Below are 12,618 nucleotides of genomic sequence, written 5' to 3' on the forward strand. Positions count from 1 at the left end.
AGAAAGTTACCATACAATTTATACGATATGATATGATCTTTGCAGAAGTTTGTTTGTCACCAAATTATAAATCTGGCGCCTGTGCTACACTCAAACAGTTCGAGTAAAACATACAAGCTCTTATATATAGTTCTGCATCACGGTAACGCAAAGACGACTTGAACGACGAAACAAACTCCCTAAGTCAAAAATAAAACCATTACATATAATCAAAAGACTACGTTTCTTTATTTAACAACCTCAAATGGGCTAATACGGCATTAGATTTGTTTTAGCAGGAACGGTAAGAATAGACGTTGTTTCTTTCCTGCCTTTTTTTATGAACACCGAGGAGTTTTTTTTTGTTTACCTAGCAACAGATGGCAAGGTAGCAACGGTGTTTGACGAATGTCTCTGCTCCCGCAAATACGGTTCAATAAAATGCATCTCGCATCCTTTTAGACGATTGTTACGATGTGATAAAAAAAAAAGAAGTAAAATATTAACAGTGAGCCGCCGTCTGGTTGGATGCGCTGAAGAGGGCTAAATTAGCTCGCTGTTAATTAGCGAACCATAACCAGGTCGATCCCTCGGTCCTAAGATGTCTTTGCAAGAGTCCCCTCGCCCTTCTGATGAAGAGGAGGCTTTCTACGTACAGTGTCGAGCCGCGTACTTGGCCGTGTTCAAGTCTAGTTTGACCAATATTGCTTCAAAACAGCAGCTGTGTCTTGGTAAGCTCATTTTAAACTATTACGCTAGCTAACCAGCGTTAATGAATACAGATAGCTTGCTTGTTATGCAACTGTTAGCATACAACGTGTATGAGTCAAGAACACTTCATTTTCGATCGATTTCATTCCCGTGTTTTTTCTATAACATTAATGTTTACATGCTACAGCTGTTGGTTGTCATCTGCCATTGCTACTTGTAGTTTCACATGTTCTTTCCCATGTATCCTATTAAGCTCTACAGCAGGCTGGTAGAAATCCAGCCCATGCAACTCTCAATAAATACTGGACCCCGAGAACATCCAAACTGAACTTTGATGACTTCTGTGAGATTCTTAAAAATGAGAAGAAAACTGAGCAAACTGAGCTAATTAGAGCCTTCAAAAAGATGGATTTGAACGGTGATGGCTTCATCTCACACAGTGAACTGGAGAAAGCCCTTACCACTGTGAGTAGCCTGAACAAGTTTGTGTATGAGATATCTGTAACACATTGTCTGCTTATTTTTAAGATTTATGTTTAGGCTTTGGTTAAACTTGTTAATTTTGATGAAATAGAGGGACACTGATTGGCTGATGCTCAAATAAAATAGTCTTTTTGTTGTTGTGGTGTTTTACTACTCAAAAAAAATGTGTTGGATCTTTTAGAGAGGAGAGAAAATGACGGCTGAAGAGGTAAATGCTATTTGGTCATTGGCTGACATCAACAAAGACGGCAAACTGGACTATGCAGAGGTGAGTATAAAGCGAATTATGATGCTATTATCACTTGGCTGTATGCCCCACACTTGTCAGTTTACCTTATTTAACCTGACATGTGACACCAATACAAATGTGTATTTTTAAATATTTATCCCTTCCTTGTGTCTCTGTAATTTAAATGTCTCATCTGACTTATCAGTTTAAGATAGCCTTATTGTTACTACAAACAATATACTAGTTCTTAACCAGTTAAAATGAACCACATTAAAGGATAAAATACATTTCCATAAGTCTCATTTGTTCAAAATATTGTTTTTTAAAGTTTAATGTAATTCTAATGAAATATAGAAGAGTCAGCGATGCGAAGTAACACAGAAAAGTAAATTGTGCAAAAGCAAACAACCCTATGACCTAATATGATTTGCTTCAATGTTGTCTTTATTTTTGTGTCATATGTTTACCTCCATCCAAGATGCATCTCAGACCCGCTCTCTTGCCTTACAACATCCTCATGTATCATGCTCTCACTGCTGGTTTTCTCTCGCTGTCAGTTCTGCAGATTGCTTGTGTCTACAGTAGAGCAGTGTCAGGTGGCTGCTTTGGAGAGGCTCGAGGCAAATGCCAAGCTGAAGAGACAGAACTTTGGCAGCCGGTCATACATCCCTCCAAAGAGTTCAGTGTCATCAGCAGCAGCAGCAGCACCACAAGCGGCAGCAACTCTCCCTCAACCTCCAGAAACACCCCGGGCAGAATCAGACACCACACTCAAGAAAGGTAAAACATGTAGTGATAGAGTAATCTAATTTAAAAGTGACTGCGGGAATTTTAGCAGTCAAGTAGGAAATGTATTGGGATTTTTTTTTTTTGCGAAACATTTTCTATTGAAAGTCTAAGACAGAGGGATTTCACAGGGAAAAATGTTTACACTTTTCTCTGTCATTTCTCTCCCTCAAAAGAACTCTTCTCTACACAAGAAAAGAATCTTCTGACTATATTCCCATTCTGATGTAAATATGAATAACAAACATTAAAAAGAAAAAGAGTTAAAACAAAAAAGCAAAGACCTTCAATGACTTCTCGTAGTTACTCTGTCTCAAAATTTTACACTGTCCAGCCACTATACTCTACTCAGTGTCCAGCTATGGCGAAAATATATTGAGCTGTTTTAACTTTAATTATTTGAAATGCTAATATCTTATTTGTGTATACTCCAGAACATAATGGCAATCTGTGCCGCACAATTTACAGGTACGAAGGAGCATCTATCGCCGACTGCACATCATGTATGCTTCAGATTCCAATATATTGTTGCACACCCGTACACACACATTGCCCCAATACGCCTCGCCGATTACTTTTGATGAATAAATAATAGCTCGGTTATTGATCGATTTTTCACTCCTGTGACAAATCACCTCATTAGGACAGTCCATTCATCATAATAGCCACACAATTAGGGCAGCTTGTTTGGAGGGAGGAGACTGTAAAGCGTTGTGATTTGGGTAATCACTTCTGCCATTAAGAGATTGACAAAAGCTCCATCTACGCTGATAAAAAAACGCTGCCGTTCAACTATGGCTTTGGAGTTGGCGCTCTTGCCAAAAAACATGTTTTCATTGCTTAAACAAACAAGTACTGGCATCACGTCCACCTTCAGCGTTCCGCAACCGTACATGAGGAATCAACAGAGGGTTCCTGGGCAAAAAGACACCACCTTCAGCCGTTTTACGGTGGATGTAAAAATCCAATTTTTGTACTTAAGAACCAGCATTCCGAGGAAAGAGAAGAACAGAGATCCTGGATGAGCGAGTCACGGACAGGCCCTCGGTGGGAAGATAGATGGGGTTGATTTAGGTGGTCAGTCCATGTTCATGTTATTGATTTGGTGGATTCCACCACTTCTCACTGGGGAGATGATGAGGGATTAGACGGTGGTCGAGAGGAGGGCCCAGTCGACCACCACTGCAAAAACAAATGAGCTCCCACATAGTTGTCGGGATTATCACATTATTGTGCCTCTCCCTCCTATTGATTTATACCTGCTACATTTTAACAAGGCTCCAACACAAGATGCAACGTGATCGCACATGTTCAATCGGTTATTCTTGGAGCTCAAAAACTGTTTTGACTGCTCATTTGCGCCTAGATTTGTCAGTATATACCAGTGGTACAATAAGAAATATCTGTTAACTGTATGGGAGATGGGTCATTTTGGTTAATTGTTGCACAAATAATTGATGAGATACAGATCAATTATCAGGCATCCGTTGTTGTGTGTCTATCATTTTTTGGCAAACCGTCTGACCGATTGATGAACGGTTATGGTGTTTCTCTGATAATTGGTCTATTTAGTTCAATTCTTGGACTTTTGCACCACCGGCGCTTAACCATTACTGTCTATAAACTCACAATGAAGCTTTTGTTTGGCCATGTTTCAGTGCATCTTTGTCCACATTCACACAACAGCTCCAATTTGATCCTCGAGATTAAAATACCCCCATCAATACAAAATTGATCCATCACAAATACCATGACAGTGGGTCTATTTATTTCTCCGCTACGGTAATTTGCTTGTAAGCCTATCGCATTACTTTCGCTTCTGGGTTTCCCGGCCTTGGAAACAATCAGACCCCTCATTAGTGAATTGATATTTTCTGGCTTCAATTAGAGTTAAAGGGAAAAAGTTGTGCAAGATAATGGATTTGAGAAGGTGCTGTTATGCCATTTGTGATTTAAAAGGCCTCCATAATTAATTAAAAGGTAGTTGAGCTGGCGATCACACGTTCTCGTAACCCAAATGCAAAGTAACTGTCTTCGCTTGAACTTGGGAACGGACTTCTGTGAAGACGGATTACAGTGTCAATTATGGTGTGCACCTCATCTCTCTCTCAAGACTGTGTTTACTGTTCGGAGAGAGGAGGGCTGTACTTCATCTGTCACTCAGTCCGTTGAGCAGTCTGTTCTGTTGCAGCAACTTGATTTATTCATCATAACTTTGGATGGATTTTCAGCATATGTGCTTTTGTGTTCGCGGATAGCGATGTGAGTTTTTATGTTTGTGTGTGTGTGTGTGTGTGTGTGTCTCAGACAGCAGATCATCCTCCCGTCCTGCTTCTGCTCGCAGCAGACGGTCGTCACTGTCGAACTCAATCACGATGACATCCAGCAGCACTAAGGCCAGCAAAATACCAGAGCCTTCAGGCTTACAGGTAACCCCCGCCCCTCTCCCGTAGTCATAAAGACCCGAGAGCTGCAATTCATCTCATCTTCATTATCAATTCATCTGTCAATTATTTTCCATGTTAAGTGATGAATGATTAACTCATGAAGTGAAATGTCAAAAATGTAGCTTGAAATCGTGTTTGTCAGTCACCCATGAAAGTCCATGTTTGAAGATGTTCTTATACTAAACAAAGAAATAACATAACCAGAGCTGTAAAGTCATAACTCAACTTTTAGTCCCAGTGTAGCTCCTGTCTCCAAATGTTTAGAATTGGCTTTTAATGACAGTCAATTTAAGTTAATACAGTAATGTATAGCAATAACTCATCCATTTTATTACCCTATATTCTTATTATATTTTATACGCAACATGCTTGCCAAGTTATGCGTAAATAAGTCAATCTTCGTTTGTGGGCTCCAGTGATACTTCATGAAAGCAAAGGACTTCGCAGCCCCACTGCTCTTCCAGTGTCACTGGTACCCATTGTTTATATGATGGGCGAATTTAGCCCGGGGTGGATAGATATACACTGTATTGATCCCACGCTCTTTGTTTTCACACTTTTTGGCTTAACCTCGGCTGGTTTGCTTTACAGCAAGAAAAATAAATAAATAAATAGAAATAACAGCCGTGGGCTCCATCTCTCAGGTCCCGGCACTGTGTTGAGATTGAAAAGGGCCAGACATCATCGTGGTAAAAGAATGTGTGTCCAGAGATTACCTCTGAGGGAAATTCTGCCTGTTGCATTGCCGTGGGGCCGGAGCTGATAATTGGGAGGGGGGTGGGGGGTGGAGAAAGTCAGGCTGTGTTTTTGTAGTGGTGTGTGTGTGTGCATGCAGTTGTCTTGGAGGCTGCAAATTTTGTTGTGATGAGTACACACATAACAAGTAAAGGACAGTCTTTCATTTCAGGATTTGTTTTTATGAATAAGTTACAGTTATATGTATTGGTTGTGGTTTAAATTTGTGTGTCTGTGTGTGTGTGTGGCTGGTTTGGTATCCTTCGACCCTCTGTGCCGCAGTTAATCAGACCTGTGGCCGGCGCTTGTGACAGCGCCTTTATTAGTTTGCAGGCTGACCCTCTCTCTGTGGGAGCATTAATTCTGATGTCTTTAAACAGTTAATGGGTGCCCATGGCAGTTTGCCTCATTTCATATTGTCTGGACAAGCCACTGAAGTGTTATGGTTTGATCTGTTATGCCTCTCACAGCCCAAGATAAATACTTTGAGAAAATGGCTTTTCGCTAAATGAGTGACGTGCTCCGACTTTATGGTACTTTCTTTGTTTAACTCGATGATTTATTTGTCCACTAAAAGGATATATAGCCTATTCTAGACTTGCACAGCCCTCAGTGTCCTCTTACTGTGTATCCACACCAACTGTGTTTTCATTTAATGTGTCTCCAATGAGTGGAAGAAAAAACGTCCTTGTTTTTGATGTTGCAGTTGCAATTTCAAAATATGACCTAATTTCCGTTGTGCGGTCAGACAAAGGAACAACGGTATTGCAAAATGAGAGAAATGTAAAGATTCATAAATATTGCCCGAGTAGCCTCTCGGTAGTTCTGAATGGCCGGTGGCCCAAGATTGAAAAGGGTGTATTTATCAAAGTTAAATGGACTCCAATTTGCCATATCAGGTCGGAGAGGGAGATTTACTTTCAGCCTTTAGCAGAAACACAGTGTGACACTTCTGCCCTCCTCTGGAAGAGCAAGAGTATAACAAGTGTTCACATGCTGCCACGCTGACGGCAAACTGTGTAATAATGAATATGCCCCCTGAAGGTTGGTGTGGTGATTATCACAAAGGCAGTTTCTGTTAATCAAGTGAGCAACCTCACTGTTATGATTGACTACTTAATTCACTTTTTCATGCTGAAATGTACTTTCCCCGTCACAAGATCAATCTCCCTTTTAATAGAATCTGCAAATTAGCTTTGTTTTCTGTTGAATGAATAAATGCATTTTGTTGTCAAGCTGCGAAACAGTTTGTTTAGATTGTGTCAGGATCTAATGAGAGACCACACATAGCAAAGTATATTAGGCTACACACATCATGATATACTGTTTGTATGATGCGTCAAATGGCTTTGAAATAGCAGACAACTGGATCTAGGTTTGATAAAGCGAGAAGTATTATTTTTCCTGCTTTATTTGCCAAACTACATTAGTTTGTATGGATGCGTTGGGACAGTCATTAAGCAGAAATGTTATCCATTTTCCAGGAGTGGCATCATAGTTATGTGAAGGGCTGTTTCTTCTTGGAGGATGATGGAAGTATCGGCTCTCTGCAGTACCAGCTTCATGTTCCCCAGACCACCAACGTCTACCTAACCATCCAACCACTCGGCCTCAGCCACAGACCCGATACTGGTACTGTTCTATGTTACACATACATAGAGATCATGAATATGGTTCTGGATTTCTGAATTTGGACCTCGGTTTCTCAGGATTCATTACTTGGAAATCACATATTTGAATTTCTTCCTGGACAGCATCCTGCAGCATGGTTTCACACCTGTCTTTAGTGGCAGGCACAATGTAGACGAACGCGATGTGAAGATGCTTTTTGTGATCTTCTGGCATTAACAAAAAGGTTGTCCCAGTAAATTTCAGATTATTCAGTTCAGTTTAGAAGATGGAGGATAAATAGCTGGTGGAAAGTCACTCCTGTATCTGCAATGGTATTCTCTAATTTGACATTGTTGTATAAGGCAGTTTTGTATTAAAACATAGGTTTTGTTTTTGTTTGTTTTGTCTACGAAGCGAACAACATGTTATGTAATAATCTATACAGAAGCCTGGCACCTTGTGTCATCTTGTGTTATTTTTCAGACAAGCCTTCCTCGTGGATGACAGTGGACACGGCCTTATTTGCAATGGCAGCCGGTGAAACCAAAGAAGACTCTACTTTAATGGGTTTCACTGAGTCAAAAGACAAAGAGGTATGTCTTATTTATATTGAGAGATATACTTATACTTAAACATGATCTCATATTCAGTGTTAGATTTTTGTATCATCCCCAATGATGCTTTAAGTCAGGAGTTTGTGTGTTGATAGAATAATACTTTCAAATTTGAACCCTGGATGGCTGATGAAAGTATGTGTTCATACTCATAAGACATATTCTACTAGGTAGTCTGAAACTATGAAGTTGAAACTTGATTGTCCTACATTCCAGGATGCACTCTGTGTTTTAACTTACTTCCCTGCTACTTCTCTTTTCTTCCCACAGAAATATGTTTGGAAAGGAGAATTGCATGCTGGGACTTATTACCTGCTTCCCTTCAGTAGTGGATGCAAACTAAAGAAAAGGAGCAAAAAGAGCCCGTCTAATAAACCTGTAGAGCTCGTCTACACGACTGACACTGGAGAACTGGACCTCACCAGAGAGTTCAGGTGTGTGTGTGTGTGTCTGTCTGCGTGTATGTATGCGTGTGTGCGTGTGTGTCCGTGTGCGAGTGATATTGCATACCTGTGTATGTGTGCTATTAACACAGAGTGAAGTTTGATCAAATGTCTCCAGCTTTAAGCCAATGTCCAACAATTGAGATTGTTTTTTAATGTATGAATCAGCATTGAAAAAGACAGTCTAGTCTGTGATTGGAAGCACCGAAGTCTGGACTGTTATTCTATCTCCGTTGCCCTATAGCAGTCTAATCGATGGATACAGTAGTGGAAAGATGGACAAGTGAATGAATTGATGCTGTCCGTATGACGCGTCTCAGTGTTGCTCCCTCTGCGCCACAGGGAGGTGCTGTCTGACATCTTTGAGGTGATCGACCTGGACGGCAATGGTTTGCTCAGTCTGGAGGAGTACAATTTCTTTGAGCTGAGGACCAGTGGAGAGAAATGTGACAAAGATTCCTGGGCTGTCTGCAAAGGTGCTCGTTCTCATTATGGCACTAATACACAGTGTTACTATTCTGTGATTTTTTTTTATAATGTAAGTGGGAGAGGTGTGTCTCTCATCATTTTTGTTTGGCCGTGCAGAGAACTTTGATATGAGGAAGGACCAGCTGACCCAGCAAGGCTTCATGGAGCTCAACCTGATGGAGGCCACAGAGAAAAATGGAGACCCTGCAGACCTGTGGGTTACCCTAGAAGCCATGGGCTTTAACCGCATGCTGGAGCTCGTAGATGTAAGTTTACACAAGTGCTCTCCCTTAAAACAATCCAATGCAATCACACATATTTAAATCAGTTTAGGGCTTTTATTTACGTTTTACTTTTGAGAAAATACATTTTTATGTTGTGTTTTTTGCACAACCAGCTACTGAATTGACCCTTAATTCCATGTTTCTTTCACTCTATTTTCATGCCCAAAGACTCAGAGTGCAAAAGCACTGGCTGTAATGCACACACATACAGAGAGAAACACCCATCCTACTAATTATTTTGACTTGATTAACTCCTCTAACTCCCATTTGTCAGGCGTGTCCATTCCAGATAGATGTTCACTGTGAAGGCACTCAGCCATCCATCCAGCCACTCAGTATGGACTCAGGGCCCAAGCTTCAGAACCAGGCTCTCCAGAAGTCCATCACAGCCAGGACAGGGGCCAAAGCACTGAGAGGACAAGACAACGTCTTCATCTACACCTACCGAGGAGAACACAGGATCTCCTCCCTCATAGCCAACAAGGTAGACAACAAACATTGTGATGGAGTGATGATCTGAAGAGTAATGTTTCTAAATTTAATGTGATTGTCAAAATGCAATGTGTCCTTTTAGCCACTAGGGGAGTGATAGTCTAACCGAGAATGAGAGAATGAGTAAAGACTGGGAGTGAATAAGCTATTTCATACATTTATAAGGTGCTAATTACCAAGGGAAAAAAAACTAAAAGGAATGACATGAATATTAATGATTATTTACCTCCTTCTAATCGGTGTTGCTCAAAGCACAGATAATCAGGTTGTTTGTATATTGTATAAAAAAGTATATTTTTTATATTAACAACACTTTCCAGGGCTGTATAACACACTGTCCACGGTGTATCGTTACAGAGGTGATTGACGCTGTTTGTGTGTAATTGATATGCAGCTATCGTATTGATTCTCATAGCAACAGGAGCTACTCAGAAAGAATGACCCGGTGAAACAAAGGAACTACTGAACAGGGGAAATGGTTACATTTGTACGCAGTTTACCTCGTCTTCATGAGAGCGTCGATGTGTCCTTTGTTTGGTTTTACGTTTACTCACGGCCTTACAATTCCTCAACAGGAACATTAGCAACTCTAAGGGTTCACGAGTGGGGAGCAGTACTTGTAAACACATCCAACACTGACATACTCTACAGTTGTGTTGTGTCCAAACAGTTTGATACACTGATATGTATGTTGACATGTAACATTTTCTGATATTAGCATGAGGTCACAATCCTCTGTTTTATTAGTACTAATACAAATAGGATGTTTTAGACTTCATAGTGTGAAAGTAATTATATATCTACAGTAAATGTCTATTGAAAGAGCTGTTGTAGCCATTATGTGCACAGTGATTAGTGAAGTGACAAGTCAAGTCAAGTCAATTTGGTTTATAGAGCCCATAGTCACAAATTGCAAATTTTCCTCAACGCGCTTCACAATCTGTACTGCCTGTCTTTTGACCCTTGCTCGCGTTCAATGAGCCAATACCCTTTTTGTTGCAGACCAACCAGAAAGTGACTGTCCACGTAAACAATGAGCAGAGCAGGAACTGCTGCAGCAGCAGAGGCATGAGCGTCTTCGCAGTCGAGGTGCCAGCCAGGACTAAGATGGTACGAAGTGAAAGCCCTGTGTTGGTTTTTATTATTGCAGTAAATGAACCGTGTAACCTCATCATGAAAAGAGCAAAACATGACTTTGAAAACGTTTTAATCTACAACATTCAAATGTGCTATGAGAGTGTTCATTCTGAATACGAAAATACTTTTGTTATAATTAACATGGTGTTTTGGACACTAACGCAAATATCTTGTGTTCTGTGTATTCTAGGTGTGTCAACACATTCTTCCCATCAATGAGAGACAGGATTGGACCTACAACTGTGTAGAGACCATCCTGCCCTGCACGTAAAGCGGCACTGCCATCACTCAATTCCGCCAGTGATGTGCACAGAGAGAGATATAGAGGCTCCATAACACATAGAATAATGTTATCGTACCATGTGTGTGTTGGAGGTCCAGAAAGAACACCGCTTGATCCTTTCACCTTTTAGAAGCCCCACATTTAAAGCTTATAGATTATGTTTATAATATTATGTCAATGTTTGGCTTCTGCATCACCACACTCTTCAATCATAATCAAATGAATAATAATTTTTATCTTTTTAGCAACCTTTCTACATCACTCTATACAATCATGTAATATGGGCCAAAACAAAACTTGCCAATATTGAATTTGATTATGTTTCTATATATTTTACTTAACATTTGATCCCATTTGTCATGTAGATGTAAATATTATTAAAATATTTCTATCACAGATCATTTGCTGATATGTCTTTGGTTACAACTCTGGATTGAACACCAACATTTTTCAACAGTAAATACACAGGAATTACAGGCAGATGCTCTACAGATCACATTGCATTGTGTCCCTCTAGTCAGGCAGGTTTAGGCTGTTTAGATTTCCGTCCCAGTAGATTTGTATCAAATGGAAACCTAGATTTCTTTCAGCTCTCCTTTAAGAAGAGTCCAGAGCTGATCCTAACATCAAGTTATTGCACATTGATAGTATTGTCTAAATTCTCTTAAAACTATTTGAGATCTGGACATCTAAAGAAGCATTTAACCAAATGTATGTAGCCTGCTTGTAACCAGTCATCTTTTGACCTGATACCAAATCACTGCTTCCTGAATGTTCTTTTTACCTTTAAATGAAGGATCTTAGTTATTGTGCTTGCAGTCTGTTTCTGTCTGCATGTTACTGTGCAGCCATTCGTCACCACTCTCCATATTCTTAATACAGTATGAGGCTGGGGGGATTTGTGTTGGCAGTGAAATGCATTCCTTTGCATTGCGCTCAGGTCAAAACTTTATTTGCCCTTCGCCTTTCCAGTTGAGAGCAGTCTTGACCTCCTATTTATAACTCTCGGGCCATTATTTGCCCTTTGACTTTCTCTTCTGAAACCATAGAGCAGCTACGTAAATGTCATAAGGCATGTGAGATGGTCCTGAGCCCGTCTGCTCTTCCTTTCCTAACACAGAGGTTTAGTAACGCTTCACTGCTCAGGACAGTCTGGGTTCTGGGGTTGTGAGTCAATTTCTCATTTTGCAATTACAATGATGTAGTGTCTTTTTAAAAAAAAAATTATTTCACTTACTAATTCATGCTGTAATTTTGTTGCATAACTTTCATTTTATTAAAATTTGATTTCCATGATTTTTTTTAAGGTTAATGCCAGTAAATCAACAATGGCACAAAAAAAAAACAGGCAATCGGTCACCTGGCAATATGTAGATTTAGCTATTGCTATAGATTGATAGAACAGAGAGTAAGTTGTCTCTGCCTATATGTTCGTATATACAGCTATAGATATATTGGTTAATGAACAACACACACCCCACCCCTATTTTCATCATGGCAGGTCTGACCTTAAACTTTGTTTATGATAATCAGACACACACTGATGCAACAGGCAAACAACAGTGGCTTGGAGTAGACTATTTCACAATATCCTCCATGTGTCATTCACCCTTTCACGCAAATATAGCATGATGTGGCAATAGTATTTGTAAGGGTAATCTTAAGGGTAAGGGTAAGCTTTATGATATTCAAATTGTATTATTAAAGAATTCATGATTTACTTTGTATTCAGATGTTCAAGCTTGTGTCAAATTTTGGACAACAAGCCATGCATTCATTGAACCTTCTGTTCATGGGACTGGACCTTAAGGTTGCAAAATCCCACTCAAGCACAAATAAATGTGAAACTTCATAGCTCCTACACCAAGAAACTGCTGTTTTTTTCATCTGTATGTATATGCAGATAGCTGAGAAAA

General features: G+C 40.0%; 1 protein-coding gene across 1 annotated transcript; it reads left to right on the plus strand.

Moving 5' to 3' along the window:
* Positions 1-359: 359 nt before the first annotated feature.
* Positions 360-12,353, plus strand: efcab7 (EF-hand calcium binding domain 7). Its single transcript, XM_068589607.1, has 13 exons — positions 360-710; positions 944-1,155; positions 1,355-1,441; positions 1,960-2,182; positions 4,496-4,617; positions 6,855-7,002; positions 7,465-7,574; positions 7,866-8,029; positions 8,381-8,514; positions 8,624-8,772; positions 9,065-9,274; positions 10,285-10,392; positions 10,610-12,353. The coding sequence occupies exons 1-13, from the start codon at positions 581-583 to the stop codon at positions 10,688-10,690; spliced, it is 1,878 nt and encodes a 625-aa protein (XP_068445708.1). The 5' UTR covers positions 360-580; the 3' UTR covers positions 10,691-12,353.
* Positions 12,354-12,618: the final 265 nt, after the last annotated feature.

Source organism: Clinocottus analis, unplaced genomic scaffold, assembly GCF_023055335.1.
Source record: "Clinocottus analis isolate CAN_PGR_092001 unplaced genomic scaffold, fCliAna1.0.p SCAF_23, whole genome shotgun sequence".
Lineage (NCBI taxonomy): Eukaryota > Metazoa > Chordata > Actinopteri > Perciformes > Cottidae > Clinocottus > Clinocottus analis.

Coding starts and splice junctions, on each gene's coding strand:
- efcab7 (XM_068589607.1), top strand. CDS start 581: ATGTCTTTGCAAGAGTCCCCTCGCCCTTCTGATGAAGAGGAGGCTTTC. Junction 7,575..7,865: donor CTGAGTCAAAAGACAAAGAG/GTATGTCTTATT, acceptor TTCTTCCCACAG/AAATATGTTTGGAAAGGAGA. Junction 8,515..8,623: donor TTCCTGGGCTGTCTGCAAAG/GTGCTCGTTCTC, acceptor TTGGCCGTGCAG/AGAACTTTGATATGAGGAAG.